The sequence below is a fragment of the Leopardus geoffroyi genome, chromosome C3, assembly GCF_018350155.1.
Source record: "Leopardus geoffroyi isolate Oge1 chromosome C3, O.geoffroyi_Oge1_pat1.0, whole genome shotgun sequence".
NCBI classification, from domain to species: domain Eukaryota; kingdom Metazoa; phylum Chordata; class Mammalia; order Carnivora; family Felidae; genus Leopardus; species Leopardus geoffroyi.
The window spans coordinates 93,959,445-93,978,027 of record NC_059338.1 but is presented as its reverse complement, the minus strand read 5'-3'; the positions used below and the strand labels follow the sequence as shown (position 1 = coordinate 93,978,027).

The 18,583-nt window shown below is 38.4% G+C and overlaps 1 protein-coding gene across 5 annotated transcripts in view; it reads right to left on the bottom strand.

Annotated features, from left to right (window-relative positions):
* TRPS1 (transcriptional repressor GATA binding 1) overlaps nucleotides 1–11,101 on the bottom strand; it is a 258,348-nt gene extending 247,247 nt beyond the window's left edge. For 3 of the 5 annotated variants that reach the window (XM_045453862.1, XM_045453864.1, XM_045453866.1), the window contains exon 1: nucleotides 10,563–11,101. Coding sequence is in view for 1 of the 5 variants with exons in the window: in XM_045453865.1 (XP_045309821.1) it covers nucleotides 9,899–9,908 (10 nt within the window). In the remaining 4 variants the exon portion in view is untranslated. Of the gene's footprint in view, nucleotides 1–9,898; nucleotides 10,391–10,562 lie in introns of those variants that run through there. The other 2 variants (XM_045453863.1, XM_045453865.1) reach the window with 1 other exon arrangement.
* Nucleotides 11,102–18,583: the final 7,482 nt, after the last annotated feature.

Below are 18,583 nucleotides of genomic sequence, written 5' to 3'. Positions count from 1 at the left end.
TACTTACTCCTCTGAAAGCCATCCAGAGGATTTTCAAAAAGGAAAAATTCTAGTAGTGCTTTCAAACGCCAAATTAACTTACAGGACTTCCAGTCCTGAAGGAAAACAGCACAGTAGTGCACCAGAAACTAGGGAATGCTTTATGTCATGCAAAGCCGGAACTGATGAGTGTGACCCCAATGGGGTTTATCTAAAATTCCCAAGTACCACAGGCAGAGGTCAAAGTCTCCTATGACAAAAATATATAAATAAATAAAGTCACATATTGCAATAGTTCCTTACTTATGTTAAATGGATTGTATAGTATCTAAATCTCTCTTCTGTTCAGATACAGATATATATGGATATATATAGGTATATATATATCCATACATATCTTTTTAGATAGAAACTGAACATGACACAAACAAAAAGAAGGAAAACCTACTTACACTCATATCTACCCCCCTATTTTTCCATTTCTATTCATTATTGGTCTCATCTTTAAATGTTTATTATTGCCAATGATATATTGAATTATTCAGGGAGTGTGAAGAGCATGGAAGCACATGCTTAAACATTAACAATGATGTACTGAACTCTTCTGAAGTAAAAATACATAAGTACACACAAATATGTGTAACACTAAAGAGTTAAACGTCTGACCAAGTGAACACGCAAGCACGTATATTTGTACATAAAATGTGTGCATGATGATTTTTACTGTCAGCCTAAAATCTTACAAGTGATGGTTTTCCTACTTAAAGTTTATCAGAAGACAAAGAAAAAGTAAAATGTAAATAATTAGGACACTCTTTCAAGAACATAAATTGCCTTAAGAACGGGACATTTAAAAGTAGGATAAACAGTTATGGGATAGAGAGTTAAATAAACAGTTCACAGAAATTGAGGTCTAGATGACAGTGAGTTTCTTATAGTAATTTACCACATCTTACGTTCAATGGATGTAATACAAATTTGTTGTAAATGCAAAGGAGAAACAACTCTTAGGATCTGTTTATAAGTTACAGAATATAAGGCTTCATATTACTCCTTATTTGGATGCAATTGCTTACACTGGCCACTTGTACTCAGTTATTCTCTAAAACTTACCTAAGTTTGCAGAACAGAGGTGAAAAATTTGCAATCTTTAAAGAGTATACTTCCAATAATAAGTTAAAGATGATACTAAATATAATCACTTGTGTTTTTCCAATTCACAATTAAGTCGATTTATTAACATAAAAATTCGGCTTCCAGATACAGTAAATACCGATTTTAAAGGACCTCAGAGGTACATCCACTAAGTGTTGATAAAGAATTATTAATAATTCAACAATTAGGCTAACATGGACTGAGAAAAATTAGTAACATGAGCCTTGATTAAATATATATATATATGTATATAAATGGATTCTACAGTATCTAAATCTCTCTTCTGTTCATATATATATACATATACACATATATATATATGCTTATATATATATGTGTATATATATATGTAAAACCAGTCTTAATTCATCAGTTGAATGGTATTTTTAAAAATTAAAGTGAGATTCCCTTTCAAAAAAATTTAATGGCGTCATAAAGTAAAGTTGAAACAAAACCCAAAATCTCTTTCAGGAACTTTTATATGTTCTCAACTACTTAATAGTATTGAGAGAGTAACTGGCTGATGTAACGACGTCTACATTTTTCAGAGCTAAAGATGATGCCTGGTTAATGACATCACAGAGAAGTCACAAGTAGAAGTTGGTTTTTAATTTGTTTTGCCAATCGTGCTCTCATTTCAGAACCAAAATTATAATTAAATTAACCTTCAAAAAGGTGTTGGGATGCATCAAGTAATTAAAATGGATATTGCAAAGGCTAAAATCATGTAAATAAATATGTGATACGTTAAAATTCCATTCAGTGCCTGTAAGGCAAAACATTCTATACGAATGAGAAAACAGATATGTGTATGTACATGTATGCACTAAGTTCACATGAAGGCACAGATTCACAGGCTGCACTTGGGCACAGCTCAGAGAAAAATAAAGCTAAAGCAAGATTACTGATGCCTGACCCCTTTGCACATGAGGTGTATCACAAAATAGAGAAAATAGATTCCACAAACTAACTTCTGCCCTATATATTTACACTATTTATAGATGTCTCTGATCGCAGACATAATATATACTTCTATAAGGAAAAATTGCAATAGTGTTTCACATGAATTCACTGAAAGCCATGTCGTAGAATCTAATCAAGCAGCACATGTTATATTAGAAGTATCTGTTGACGTAAGTTTCACAAATTCTATCCAAATTCTACAAGTAAAAAAGCTCTGAGGCTTTGAAATATTTCTCATATATTTTTTCTACAGCTAAAATATATTTAGTGTCAAAATAGCAGGTGTAGTGTATCTATCATCCCATACTGGGTTTATTCTTGGCTATTATAATACTCAATTTAATAATATAATATTAATGTTTTCTAAAGCTTGGAACATATACATTAGATACTGTGAATACATTTATTATTCTTCATAATACTATACTACTTACTATCACAAATGCTAAGTAATTAACAGAGAAAGCAATTATAAATGCAAATAGAAGAACTATGCTCCCTTTAAATAAAGGAAAAAAGAAACAGAATATGAACTATGGACACTTGTATATTTCCTTCTAACACTATCTACTATAGGAGACTTAAATAGCTGACAATGAGTCACTGTTTATTCAAATGTTAAATAAACTGAATATATGTTAGCTTCTGACTTAGAAGTTTTTGGAACATTTTCCAGAGCCTATTTTGACTGTGTCAATTACCTAGATACCAAAGTTGTTGTATTGTGTTGCTTGACGAAATAGGACATACAGCAACCCTCAAAACCAGTATTGCAAGCCTGGCAAATAGCATCACATTTAGGTGACGCACAGAATCCATCACCCTAGGGAAAAAAAGCATTGGGTCACAGTACGGAGTCTTTACATTTTCCATATTATTTCTACATAACGTTTTGGGACAGAAGTATAAACTATAAAGTGCCATCCCATAAAAAGATATATTCAGAAACAGCACTGTCACTTAACTGCTCCTCTCAGCAGAAATGGGACTTCTAAAAAATTTTTCTTCAAAAGCATTTCTTAACAATGCACCGAAAGGTGGCATTTTGATTTATAGCTTTTCGTCATTTTTAAAATTTCCTAGTAAATTCAGAGTAGATAGAAGTGTGCTAATGATGGCTTCATTACGGTTAGACTCCATACCCATCTCAAACTTCTAGACTTTATGAAGTAGGTCATGTAACTCCTTAAAAGATTCATGTTAAAAGGGCAGAGTTAATGGTTTCACATTATTAGAATCTACCATCAAGGTGTATCCATGTATTATCAGTCCATGTACATCCATACATAAAACACACCCATAACAGCATGCACATACCAGCAATAATTTAAACACAGTGTAGTTATCATGGATACTTCAAGCACTTGCAGACCTTTACAATGCTAGGCTTCCTCTCACATTAGAGGTATCCTATTAATAACTACCAAAAAAAATTACATAAAGCAAAGTATGTTACCTTAGTTCAAACAATAGTGTAGTTCATTGTACAACAGAAAGTGTCATCCTTAACCGCTCAGGAACCAGACAGTGGTGGATTCTTGGGAGCAGAAGTGGTGCGGAATGGTTTGAGGCAAAACTGAAACATATTGTTTAAGTAAACCTTAAGGGGAGGGGATCATATGCGCAATTGATGGATTTTTTTTTTCTATCATCTCCCACAAAGCCTCTCCAACCCCTCCCCACCACAGAACAGTAAACAAACTGCTGATATCAAAGCACTGCTGCTCCAAACACCACCCTCCGCCTTTTTTCCTTCTTGCTACACTTTATTACTGTTCACTCAGTTTTGAAGTAATAAACCAACATTCATTAAATAAAAATGCAATCAGAGAAACCAGTAACTTTAAATTTATGTTTGAAAACTCTATGAAACATAAAGACTTACTCTGAGACACTTTCACCATGCTGATGTGAACAACTTCTAGCTTCAGTTCCTAAGGTCTTCCCTGACAAGTCCGTAAGTAAAGAAGTAGTTACCAGAGAAACAGTGCCCCTGATGTGGACTAAAGTCTTAGCTCTCACAAGAAAAACTGAGAAAGACGTAAGTCAGGTTAAGTCAAAACTGTCAAATGTCTACGCGGAGAGCACTTCAACTTCCCTGAATATGAGGAATGCTTTTTATAAGTGTAAAAAACATAAGAGACATTTTAAGGTATCTCCGTGATACCTAAGTTCAATATGTATTATTTTTAAAATGTGCTCTGTGTAACAACAACAACTCTCAACTACAAAAACTCTTAAAACAAATTTGGGGTTAAAAGCCAAGTCTAAGACAAGTACCCATAAGATTTAAACCTTACGAACGATTCACACCAGAAATGTCGATACTCCGTTCTGCCCCACCAAATGGGGTGGAGGGCCCCACTTCTGGATGGAGTGTCTTTCCCCAAGGAAGGAAAAACTGGCACAAATCTTTTTGCCCTCTGAAAAGATTTTCCTACTTGCCAGCTTCTGAAGTTGCCCTGATGCCAATCAACATCACCAAGATGTCCCTTAACTGGAGAAAGTTCTATTTGCCTGTGTAAGATTAGGAAGAGAGTAAAGGACTAATTTAAAAAAAAAAAAAAAAAAAAAGGAAACTAAAAACACTGTGTGATAAATAGGGTTAAAATATTATCATCTAAAATTGTGAGAATAAAAGAACCACCGGTAGAAACAAACTGAACCTTAAAATTAACGCTTTCAATCTAAAAATATATTTTTGTAAAGTTTCATCTATTTTCCTTCCTCCGCACATAAAAATGATTAATGTCACAATTAAACTTCCACATTTCAGGCTCTTGCTAACAGGTGTAGCATTCTTTATATAAACACATCCATTGACCTGTCGCCATTGATAATCTTAATTAATTCATGTCAATTGAAACAAAAACAAATTTTTTTTCCAAATAAGAAAGAAATAACGCAACACAAATACCCACTCTCCCCAAAACCCAAAAACTGTTTAAGTTACGGTAACCTGAAATGCACCAGCCATCACAGAGAGCAATTGGAGAAATCCAGCAGTGCTCAGCAGGAAAGATTTTTAATAACAGATTGAAAAACAAGAATAAAAATAACTACATCAACAGAGCCTTTCTTCCTCAGGCCACAAGCCCGTTCTTACTTGAACTTTTTTTTTTTTTAAAAAATGGCATTTTGGCCACTAAAACCAATCCAGAACATTATTAAAAGTTAAAAGCTACCAATTACTTCTGTCTGTTCTTTTAAAGCAAAGTTTGGCATTACGTCAGTTGGTTTAAAGAAAACAAGAAAGAGAGAAAGAGTAGGAGAGAAAGTTTCCTGCTTGTATAAACTAAACCACCAGGGAAGGTGTCTAGCCACTTGTAAAGTATTTACTGCAGGTTTTTAAAGAGCTAGAAACGTTTTAAAAATTAAAAGTTTTCTTTCTTATTCTTAATGAAACATGCTTAGGAACAAAAGGCGTACCCTTAGTGTCTTCTTGGGGGTATTTTGATATTATTTGTATTTTAATTACAGCTTTGAATCAGAAAATGATTCCCAATGATGCCTCACATTTGGAGTGCATAGCTAATTTCATCTTTGCTTTTGCTACTTGGATTTGTGCTCTTGGAAAAAACAAAAAAACAAAAAAAGGGGGGTGGGGGGAGTGACAAAAAGTAGACATTTTGCTACTGTAACAGCTACTCCAGCTACCCCGACAAGTCATGCTTCTTCCTGAACTCTTAACAATTCAAATAATTTTCATCCATAGGTCCTTCCCCAAATTCAGCAAAGAGGTCTCTTTAAGCCCAAAGATCTCTTTCTAAACTAAATCTGGTTCTACGTTATTATACCCACCAGAGAACCAAACGAAAGACCAGTGAGTTTGGTTCCCAGGCATCTGAAACGCACAGTAACACAATACTAGAGCTGACCATAGGAGCAGCATTGAAGACATTATTAGTAAAGGTCATATATAATTAATCAAATATCCTATACAAATAAACAAATAGCCTACGACCCACTGACACTTGAGGAGAAAATTTTAAAAGTGGTTATTCCCTCTGCAGCACTGTTTGCTACTGAACGGTAGTATAAAACAACAGTTGGCATTTTAGCATATTTACTTTAATCCACTGGTTAAAGCTTGTAGGAGATAAATAATTTTGATGATTATTAAAAAAACTCTGCTTAATTTTTTTCAAGGGGAATCACTGCAAAGAGCATTAGCCTTCTCTATACATGACAATTACAAGGAACTTCAGAGAATTAGATGAGATTTCTACTTGGCAAGGGCTGGAAGTTTCTTCACATTTCACCTAAGGGGAACTGTGCAATTCCATAAATTGTAAACCTATTATAGTAAGAAAGAATTCATTACTTTCTGTATGATGATATCAAAAGACATAGTTATCACATAAAGTAAAACCAAGTCTAGATATGCTGTCATTAATTTCCCCAAATTTCATTAAATAATAAATAAAGTAGATAAATGAGTAAACAAGACTCAGAATTAGTTATCAATGGCATTAGTAGTTATAACCAGCAAAACGGGGAGAGAAAGAAACCTGTTACCTGAAAGCTTGACCAAGGATGAACAACAGACAGCAAGTCCATAAGACCTGCCTGTTTTTATCAAATTGATTGTAACTTGTGAGCTATTTGGGACAGAACTGTCTCAGTTTATAGTTTTCTGTGCCTGCCAAAAACAGATGCAGACTACCACACTAGCTGTCCTGCGGAAACTAAATTAAGCAAAGGCAAATACCAAGTGGAAAGTTGTCAGTCTGTTGAATGAATGGCTTCATTTTACACACCAGAGAATATCTTAATAAGAATATGTTTTAATGTGCACCAGTCACTTTATTTTAAGTGCATCGCTTATTTCAAAAATACTAATTTTCCCTTTAAATCAATTGTAAACACCTGCCCATAACGTTCTTAAAGTCTATTTTTGTTTTCTACACAATAGCATAATGTTATTACATTATTATTTGCTACCAAAAGGGGTAGTGAAAGAAAAATATTTTTCTAGATTATATGCATTATTAAAAAACATTTAAAGTCCAGTTATCAATATTTGTACAGATTTCAAAAAAAAAAATTCTAGCTCAAAAACAATTTGCCACAAGTCTTTCTAAAAATTTCAGTAATGTTTATTTACTTCCACAAAGAAGGTAAGAAAACAGTTTATTAAAACTTAACACCCTTTGGCATGTCTTTATAGGAATGTGCAGATTATTAACTGCAAACTGTGTTCTTCCTTTCTTTCTGTCTGTCTCTATACACACACACACACACACACACACACACACGCACGCACACACGCACACACTCACCAAATAATAATACCAGTAATAGAAACATCATTGAAATACTAAGATCTTAAAAGCAGCTTTTCCACAGATGCATTCATTTCCCTGTTTTGAGGTTTCTCCTTATGAATGAAGATTCCCTTATGTGTATTACAGGAGGACCTATACTCTGGAAATCAGAGTAAACTCAGGAGGAGTATGTGACTTAAAAGAAAAGTAAAAATAATACTGAAAACGTTGAAGAGGCATGTGTAACTCACTTACGATTAGCACACGATTATGGATTCTAACCTCTTTTCAAGTAAAAATTTTATTAACTCGTTTAGAATATTAATCATCAGAATGCTGAGCTCTAAAATCAACTCAGACCTCACAACTACTATGACATTCTTCTCTTTACTTTTAATGTTACCTTTCACAGACAAAGGACAACATCTAAATAGCAGCAGACCCTTACAGTGTGTAGAATTCAAAGGGGTGACAAACTTTTTTGTAAGGAACTTGCGATGTTCCCCCCATTTATTTGGAGAGTGTCAGACTCGGTTGTTATGTGTGGGAAAAGTATTCTACACATAATATATCCTAACATATAATAGATATATTTGGGAAGCTGTAAACATCAACTCACTCATGGTAAACAATACTCAGCCAACAGTGTATCAATGAAGCTGCGGAATGCCTCGCATTTAGAGAAATCAAGTCATAATGGGGCATTAAAACTTTATCCCCCCGTCAGGAGTTTTATTTTCAGGTTGTTCATATTAAAAAATAATCATCAAACTTTAGCACGTTTGTGGCCCAGTATATTTAACTCAATCTAGAGATGTTTTCATCCAGGGGTATAGCTTTAAAAGGAAGTTATGAAATTTGAGGAGAGATAAGCTCTAAGAACAATATGTTTGACTTGTTAAGATTAAGCATGTCATTAATAAACTTTCACTTAAAGGTAAAAAAAAAAAAAATCTTCCAAACGTTGGTATCATTTCCAGACTGTCCTGTCAGCATCACAACTTACAGGAAACGCTTCATCTTCCCATACAAACCCTGTATTTATTCACAGCCCTGGCATACTTGGGGAAAGCAAAAAAAAAAAAAAAAAAAGCCCACACCATTTTAGAGCTACTTTGCTTTTTTACATTAAGCGGTGGAATATCTGAGAAAGCGTTCTAAGCAAATGAGCAGCATGTAAGAAACTTCACAGCAGTGAGCTCAGAAACTTTCATTCTCATTTTGTCCACGTCAAGAACTGGCCGCCCGCATTACTTTCCTTTGCTGCCCCTTGCATTTTTAACTCTGGCAGCCTTTTCTAAATGATCAACTTTTCCTAAAACCAGCAGGAAAGTAACATGATGCCAGCAAGATCCATAGGTTTTAACTCAAGAGCTGGTGGGCTTTGAAGTAGTGGTTAGAAGGTTCCTATTTTATTTTTGCTTTGAACAATCATATTTTAGCCAACAACCAGGCCTAGAATTATCATTTCTTTGTAATTTTGTCTCCGGCCCTATCTGTATGTTCTCTTTGTACTTATTTTTCCTCTTGGACCCTTCCCTCTTCACCTGGTGCATTTACAAAAGTTCAATGAATCTACAAAAGTTCAATGAATCGGCCCAACTTCTCTGCGATTTAACTTCTCCGCTAAGCTTCTCACTTCACTTACCTCACTTAAAACTCTAGCCGTGATTTTCCAAAATAGAATAAGGATGAACATTCTATCATAGTTTTGATTCATCAATTAAGATCCATCGCTCTTACTCAAAAACTTTCATAGTATCAACTCTGAGGCCTAAAAAGATACGAGGAAGTAAAGCAAGACCTAAAATTTAATCAGCCCAAGATTCCCTCTGAAACCCACCAGTCCTACTCGCCTTCTAACTTAAATTGCTTTAGAGTCTTCGGGCCATAAAACAGTTACTGACCTCCCTGGGGAAAGGGGGAAACACCACCATCTCACACAGGTACTAACAAAAAAGCCTTCCCAGCCACAGAAACAGCTTTGCACTTCAAACAACTCCCACCTCCGCCTCACCCTCAAATTATTCATGGGGTCCTATAATCGTGGAGTTATTTGAAGGGACAGCGGTGTTTGCCTTGGCCTTTCAAAGATGCGTTTCTCTGGAACCCAAACAGGAACTAGACAGAAGGCGAAGCGCCCGTCCCCTGGATGTCCCACCGCTGTCAGGCACTTAATCACCGTCCAGTGTCCGCTGACCCGCGACACATGGCGCATCATCCGCACCGCAGAGGAAGTCTGCCCCTTCCTCAGCCCCTACGGAAACGCCTGGGCTGAAAGGCCCTGCCACATGGCACCGACAGGGCACAGACCCCTCAGCCGAGCTTCCCTGAGCCGCACAGAGGCGGGTGCACCAGGGGATGCGACACCCTCCTTCTCCAGCCCAGCTGGGCCTTTAAGGCAAAAAGTTTGAAGCCTGGCTTTGCAAACTCTTCAAAGCCAACGCCAGTCCGGTGCTGTTTTCCCACTTTGGGGACCCCACGAAGGCCCCTCTCTGAGACCCTCCCGACCCTCCCAAGTTCGCCCAACTTACTACTCTGCATGCTGGTGCCTAGTCTGCTCCCAGCTTGTCAGGAGCCCCAGAAAACTTGCAGCGGCGGCGGCGGCGGCGGCGGCGGCCCCTCGGGTCCAACCACCTCCAGCTCCTCCGCTGCGCCCGGTAGGAGAGAATTAAAATCAGCCAGAAAGAGACAGCGAGGGGGAGTGGGACTGCGAGGGGGGGAGGGGGCACCGGCCTGAAACTTCTTTTTTTGGCAAATGGGGATTTGTTTTTCCTCCTCCCTGGCGGCTGAACTTGACCCTCCTGACTCCAAGGGCTACTGCAGTTTGAAGTCGCTCGTTTCTAAGACTCAGTTGTCTCAGACCCACCAAAAGGAGAAGAGCAAGGGGGGGAAAGAGAGCAGAAGAGAAGAAAGAAAGAAAGAAATCACACGCGCAAAAAGGAAGAAAGAAAATGCATGTGAAACCCGAGAAGCCTGCGCTTGGCTTTCTGCACACTCTCCCTCTGCTTTTTTTTTTTTTTTTTTTCAAAGAAAGTCACTTTTAATTCCCAGGGCTCCCCGCTCGCGATCGCCCACATTTTGCGCACACACGCGCGGACGCAGCACTCGCGTCGCGGCGCCCCGGGCCCGGCCGAGGGGCGCCCGCGCCCCCCGCCGCCCCCCGCCGCCCCGCGGCCCGCCCGGGCCCCTCCTTACCTGTTGATTAATCGTCAAGAACACCCTCGGCAGCCCGAAAGATGGTGGCGCGGCGGCCAGAGCCATGAACCGTCTTCTGTTGTTTGCAGAGTTGATCTTGGATTATTGGGGGGGAGGGGGGGGAGAAAAAGGTCTTTCCTGCCTCCCCCCCTTTCCCTTCCCTCCCCCCCTTTATAAAAAAAAAGAGAGAGAGAGAAAGAGGGAGAGAGAGAAAGAGAAAGGAAATAGAGCAAGGATGTGCCCGGTGCCGGGTGGGAGAGGGGAGGGGGTGTTGTTTTTTGTTTAAAAAAAAAAAAAAAAATAGGAAGGCGAGAGAGCGATCGAGAGGGCGCGGGGTCTGGAGAAACGAGCAGCACCAAAAAGAGGACGCTTGAGATTGCAGTGAGATCGGGTCTTTATCAGAAATGTTATCGCTTGTCAGGACCTCAGTCTCCGCGCATTACGTCAGTTTCAAGACACCAACACTATTAATATCAAAGGAGCCTTCGCGGAGGAAAGCGCCACCCCAGACCGAGCTCCCTTAAAGAGACAGCGCGCGTCCCCGCGCCGCCGCCGCCGCCGCCGCCGCCGCCGCCGCCGCCCCGCCCGGCTCCGAGCACCCGCCGCCGCCGCCGCCCGCCGGGACCGGCCCCGGCCGCGGCGAGCCGGCTGCGCGAGAACTTCGCCCGAGTCGGAGCGCCGCAAATGAGAGCTGCGCGGTGCCGGGACCCGGCTACCTTCCCGCCCCGCCTCTCCCCCCTCCTCCTCCCCCACCCCCATGTGTGAACGTGCGGGTTGGAAACCGAGGAAAAAACCGAAAGCTTTAGGAATAATGTGATAAAGACGAGGACCTACCTTGGGGGGGGGGGGGGGCAGGTGGGGGCCAGTGCGTGGCGGCCAAACCGATGGTACCAGAACACCCGGAGATGCTATCATGAACAATCAAAAGAACTCTAAAAGTGCTTTTACCTTTTCGGATGTTACTTTCCCTTCTCCCTCCCAATTAAACGACGCAGAATTGTGTGTGTGTGTGTGTGTGTGTGTGTGTGTGTGTGTGTGTGTGTGTTCGCGGCCCTTCCCCCGCCCCTTTTCTAGGACTGGAAGAAGTCTTAGGACACCTAGTCGGTGGTCAGTGTTTCCCATGCATTTGATGGCGAGAGGGCTGAGGAGAACAACTTGAACTCTATCCTGAGTTGGAGAAGTGCGGACTGAGGTTGCTATGGTTTTCTGAGCTGGGGAGAGGCTAGCAAGCTCAATGGGTGCTTAAAGGGGGTACTACAAAATAGATAAAATGGGAACATTATTCAAATGCTGCAAGATTAATACCTGCTGATCTTTGGGGATTTAGTAGCAGATAAGGATCTCTGAATTAAAGCATGACATTCTTTTTACTACTTCACATCTCCAAATACTCTCATTGTTAAGTGAAATTCCCTCCACACGAAGTTACTGAATTGAGCGGGTTTTTTTTTTTTCTTTCTTTTTCCTTTTTTAACTTCTAAAGATCAACAATGCATAAAAGAGTACCATGACAGGATTCAAAGTATAGTAGGTGTTAAAAACTAAGTAAACATTTCTTGGGCGTTTGGACTTCATTTTCTTCAGTTGGGTGACTTTAAGTGGCATGTTTTTCCTCTAGTGAAAGTCAGTTTAAGCTAATTTTGTGCTAAAAGAAGAAGCATCCTTCCTTCTCCAAACTACAAAATGATTAAAATTAGAACTTTAGAGGTACAATCATGAATCTGTGAAATGAAGATGAAGTAATTTCCTCCAAAATATTTTCCCCTAAATGATTCTTGCATCTTTTAAAAGATGAAAATATATTTTAGAAACATCAGAAGTGAAAAAGCCAATCGTAAAAAAAAAATTAAACACTTAAGCATGTGCTTTTAGAAACTTCTTTTTCTGTAGTCTTCATTTCTACTTAATATACCTACTCAGGCAAATACGTGATTCCTTTTTGTAGCACTTTTCTTCCAGAAAAAAATTCGGTAGTGTGTCCCATACACTCTCTATGAGTACAAAAGCAATAATTCTTTTGCAATAGAGAAACTAGTCAGGTAAAAGAGTAGTCAAAATACAATTTCACAATGAGGCAAACTATATATTCCCTCAAGGAGTAAGAAGACAATGAGCCTCAGATGCGGAGTTATTCATATGTTATCATCAATTTAAATTAATTTGGGAACAGAGTTAGATTTATGTATAGTCCTGCTTCCAGGGAAAATTAATATCAAAATCTTGAGTAAATCTCATAGTCAGCTACTAATGACCACCTGCATATTTCCACACTAGAGTCATTTAATACTGTCCACCACCAATTTCCACTGTAAAAAATATTCATATATTAAATATAGACCCTTATTTTCTTTTTTAAGTCATAAATTAGCTTACCAAGTTTTATGGAAATATGCACAGCACAGCGAGAGGCATTTTTATTCAGGGAGAAAAAAAGGATCTGAGTGAAACATTCTTTAGCCATGACTAACTAAAAATATGAGATCAAATAAATTTTGAAATAGGCATCTCAATAGTAAAACAGTTTGTACTTAAAGGGTTAATACCACCTAAGACTGCTGGAGCTGGTATCTAACTGATAAAATCTGAGGCGGTGGCATCATAGCAGCAAAGTTAAACAGTACAATATATCACAAGGATTATCCCCTAATCTCCTTTTGCTCCCCAAGATTTAAAGGGCATTTTAAAGGGGGAAGTAATCTTCCTCTCCCTCACCCTCAAATCTAAGGCAATCGTTAAGAGTGTAAATTTACTCACATGAAACAATCATTGATTAAATTGGTTCAAAAAAATTAAATTACATGCCTTTGCAAGCACAAAACCCTTGAGATGGCTGGTGTTTTTCCACCTGTAATAATACAACATTTGACCATTAAGTGTACCCAAAATTATATATTACATAAAAAGTTAAAGCCAATGGTCTGAGGGTGAATTATGTCCTTTAATTGAAAGGATAAAGTTACCCTTCAGGTACTGAAGCCAACAAATTCATGGTCACTTAAAAATCTAATGAATGAAGTTTCACGGACTCAATTCTGCTGAAGCTTGCCTGAGACATGAAGAATCTCTTCATTTTACTTTTTGTATTTCAAGTTAGAGTATAGCAGATCAAAATGCTGTCTGTATCAATTCATTTACATTAGCCACAAAAGATCTGTAGAGAACTTAATAAAAGCACATCTATTTTTGTGAACTTTTTCAAGCAAATTACTTATTTATTTATGAAATAATTTATGAAGAAAATTTTTACCTCATGCTTTAGATACATTACATATGCTCTTGATTGACACAATATGTTTAAGCTCAAAGGCCCTCGTAGCATTTTTTTAATTCTAGTAGGAATATTTCAAAACAACCAACTAATACATGAGATCATAATTGTTTGACAGTTGTTTTTAATATATAAAATAAGTTATGTATATTGTTTTTCTTCAAATGTTTGTTGATTTGTTTTTATAGTCCTGACATTTGCATGGCACAAACTGAATTAGGGGAAATATTAAAGATTTATTTACATTTATTATCTTCTGCTGTCAAACATATGCAAAGCTCTTAAAACTATTCTCTTCTTTTGCTTTTATTTGCAATGTGTTTCTCAACAATGGAGCCTGGATGTGAATATAACAACCTGTGCCTTTATACAACACATCAGAAAATAAAGAAGACATTAAGAGAAATTTTAAAAAGCAAACAAAAGAAATAACTTCCAACTAAAATAACTTCTTTATGATCTTTCATAAGTCTTTGATTCTGGAATATTCTCTTATGGCTGGACCACTGATGAAACAGTGCCTTGAGCTGTAGTAGGGCTTACTGTTTATTAAAATTACATAATGCACTTTTTCTGTTTTACTATTTAAACGTCCTTTTCTCCCCTTTTCTTGTAGTTTATTCAGCAGAGATACAAAGAGGGATTAATAGTTAAGCACAAGTGCACTTGTTTTACATTTTCAACCTTTTAGCACATAACTTTAACTTACAGTTCCAGTGCTTATAATCACAATGATTTTACCTGATGGAACACGTATTTCAGAAATGTAATCCAACTGTTTACCCTAGCACGTCATAAATTGCTATCCCTTTCAGAAACCTCAAAGATTGACAACTGTTGGTCCTAAATGCCTCCTGCTATAACACATACTATCGAGAAGATATTTATGTATTATTTGCTCTCAAATTAGGACTAAGTCATGTAAAATGGAAGACCATTTTGCCTTCCAGAATATCAAAAGCAATTGTTGAAGTCGTCTGCCTTCCTTGTCCTGACACCTAAAGGAACAGAGCATAGCAAAGATGAAGTTCCCTCAGTCTATTCCTTCTCCCAATCACACACCACTCGAGCGTAAAAGAAAAAAAAAGACTGTTCCGCACAAATTATGATCATTTTCCAAACTACCTACTGCTGAACACCTCTGGGTGAATTTATTAAAGATAAATTCAGCTTTAAATAGCCTGTATCTGGTATTCAGATTCACACTTACACTTGCCAAACCTCCCCCCTGCAATATCAGGCAACTGCCTAGTTAAACAGATGGGCCTGCAGCCCACCCTAAAAGCCAACAAACATAGGCTTTATTTAATTAAAAGAGGAAACAAATTTCCGAGGTGTAGACACACACAGGCATGCACACACACATGCACGCACACACACACACAACATCTCTGCCAAAGGTGCCCCAGAATAATAGTAAGAATTCCTGCTTTTTCAATAGGTTTTATGAATATCCAAACATACACTATCCATTGGATTGAAAGTGTAATGAAATCGATCACTCAGAGCTGTGTGTTCTAACCAAACCACCATGGGAAATAGCAGGACTCACTCCATTCTCTTAAGTAACAGACAGAATTTTCATCTGAATTAACCCAGATCCCCCATGTGACTCTGAAGAGTGGGTATTTTCCTAATGTTCTTCATATTTTTACCCTCTGCTCTATTATCTTCCCTTGCTGTACTCTCTCATCCCATCCACTCTCCAAACTATGCAATTAACCCTCAAGTTGTATATAACAAAGCCCAACACTCAATTTTGCCTACTGGTCACACTGAAATATTCCACCAGAAATTCAAATGTGTGAATTTGAATGATATGATATATGTCTAATACCATAATTTAGGAAGAAGAGGCTATAAAGACAAACAACATGGAAGGAGGAAGGAAATAGACAAACCCTATCTCTGTTAAAGGTATGAGTCATCCAGACCAGAAACCTCAGACATTTGACATCTTTGGTAATACCCTCTCCCACAGGCCCCACATCCAATCAGTTACCAAGTCTTCCTATTGTTTATTTTCTAAAGGCTTTTGTAACTCCTACTGCCTTTCTTTCCATCCACGTGGACCCTTCCCAAATTAAAAAGTTCTCTCTTCCAATACATCCCATTGAGCTTCCCCTCCTCACTCTCTCTCCCCTCTTCATTATTCTAAGGAGCTACCAGATCAGATCATCAAACTTCTGCATTTTCCATTCCTCAGGTCAAAAATCCCATGACTCCCAACTAACAAAAGAACAGCACCAAAGTGCTATAGGCCATTCAAGTCTTCCTATCATCTAGTCCCAAACACTTTCTGGTCTGATTCTTCACTCTATTCTTCCACACAGGCCCGTCTCCTGACCCACCAAGAGAGACATTCCCACACCTATCTGACACTTCAGAACGTTTTTTTGTTTGTTTGTTTGTTCTAATACTTACTGGCACCTTGCACTTGGAAGGCCTTGAAGGGCCTTTCATACCAACTCTCCAGGCAAAATAACGTCCCTTCTAAGATCGCACTCAGATTCTGCCTTTTCATATGAATCCTTCCCCAAACTCCACATCAGAATCAGCAACGTAAGAAGTAAGCTTCTATCGGTCTTACTTTTGTCTCTAGCTAGGGATTCATCATAGTGACTTGCATAATGCTGCTTGCTGACTTCGTGTCCCACCCCTACTAAACTGTAAGATTCTTGAGGGCAGAAGACCATCGAATCATAGGTATTCAGTAACATCTGTTCAGTCGAATTTGGAGATTGTAACATCTTTACATTTTACTTAGAAACACACCATTGAGCCCAAGTTTCAAACGTTCCATGTGGCCTTTTCTTCCTCTCTTTCTCTTCTTTTTTTTCTTTAATACATATGGGCTGATGCACCATGTGCCAGTTGAAGCTTCTGGGTGGTCTTCATCTCCGCAGCATATTTTTGGCAACGTAACAGAGAAGACGTTTGTCCTCCTCTGAAATATTGTCCTCATTATCATTAAGTTTGGGTTCATGATTCCATGTTGCTCTAAAAATAGTGAATTAAATGATCTTTAACTAAATCCTAGGCATTAAACTGTGGGGGTATATAAAATGAGGTTAAAGCTGAGAAATTTTAGATGGGGAGGGATTATTTGTAGTTTTAGAAGCCATAAGAACATTAATGGTGTTTTTCTCTATATTATTTAACATTAAAATATTAAATCATTTTAGCTTAAATCTATCTATCGATATCTATTAATTTTGCAGATGTTAAATTATCAAAGATGAATGTGCAGGTTCCCACAGGGATCATGTTTCATAATGTATTATGAATCCCACGGAAGTGGGTGTGTGTAAGCATGTGTGCATGTGTGCATACATGTGTATGTGTCTAGGAGCATGTGATCATCTGGAACATGAAAACTTTGGTTTAGTTAACATTCCATGTTGGTGTTCAGACAATTGATTTATCCTTGGTTCATCTAGATAACTTGAATGGGCTGGTACTTAGACAAGCATGTAGAAAGACCCTAGACTGTCAGCTTCTGCAAGGAAGCTTCTGTCCACGTTCTCTTTCCGCCATGCAGATATATAGATGTAGATACACTACATCACCTGGGCCCTCTTGCCATTTGGTTTCTGGAGGGGTTTGACCACTGACATCATCAGGTCAGAGAATGGGAAAAACAGACAGGTTACTTTTTCCCTTGATTCCTCCTGTCCAGGCAGCCTCTCTACCAAGGCTACATGCTTATAGGATTCCAGAAATAAGCTTCCTATCCCTTTGTGATTTTAAGCCTAATGGCAGATGCTTCTGGCTGCTGGTAGACCCTGGATATTTCACTATCTCTTTCTCCCTAACTGTTGACCATGATTTTGTAAATGATCCTTCTTCATTTAAACTCTCTTCCAATTCTTCTTTGAGGGTGCCATGTGTTATCTGCCTAGACTCTGACTGATACAGAAGAACTTGTGATAAAAGCATCTTTGTACCCTAGCGTCTAACATAGTCCTTGTAATATAATTTAATAAAGTTAAACAAATATATATTGAATAACTATCATCTGACAGACACTGTGTTAGGGGTTGGGTACCCCAGAGTAAATGAGCTGGCATGCTCCCCACCTGTGGAATTTATGATCTAATTAAGTGCTTCTTAAACTATCTTGGGTTCTTTCTAAAACTGCAAATGTATAGGCCTCACCTACTGAAGTGCATTTCTGTAGGTGAGGCCTGAGAATGTAATTTTAATAAACATAACACGTAATTCTTGTATTCACCAAGATGTGAGAGAGACCCATCCTTTGGCTATGACAAATACTAAATAATCCAATACAAATGTGAAGATGCAAAGACCTTCCTGTATGTTACTTAGGTGACTGAGTGAAGGCATGAATTAATGTTAATAATAAGGTAGTTCAGATATGGAAGGTAAGGCCATTTATAGTGGTTTGTAATGCATAGGGCACTGGAGTTACTGCCCGTTCATGGGGTGAGCAAAAGTTGGGGTAGAGGATGCTCTATAAATTGTGCTAATTGCTTTTGATAATCATGCTCTATTGTATTAACTCCCATCCCCTCTCCTTCCTCTCTAGCCCACAGGTACAAATCCACTACAGCAGCCCCAGCTGTGGGGTTTCCCCAGCAGAGCAGAGCCCTGGGCATTTGTTCCAATTTGCTCTAGTCTAGACTCTGGAGATAGCTCTGTCTGAAAGAGGAGCACGGACACTCATAGTTCAAAGCTAATTAAGTTCAGTAAGATAAACAAGGTAAGACTCCTGAGAATAAGGGGAATTTCT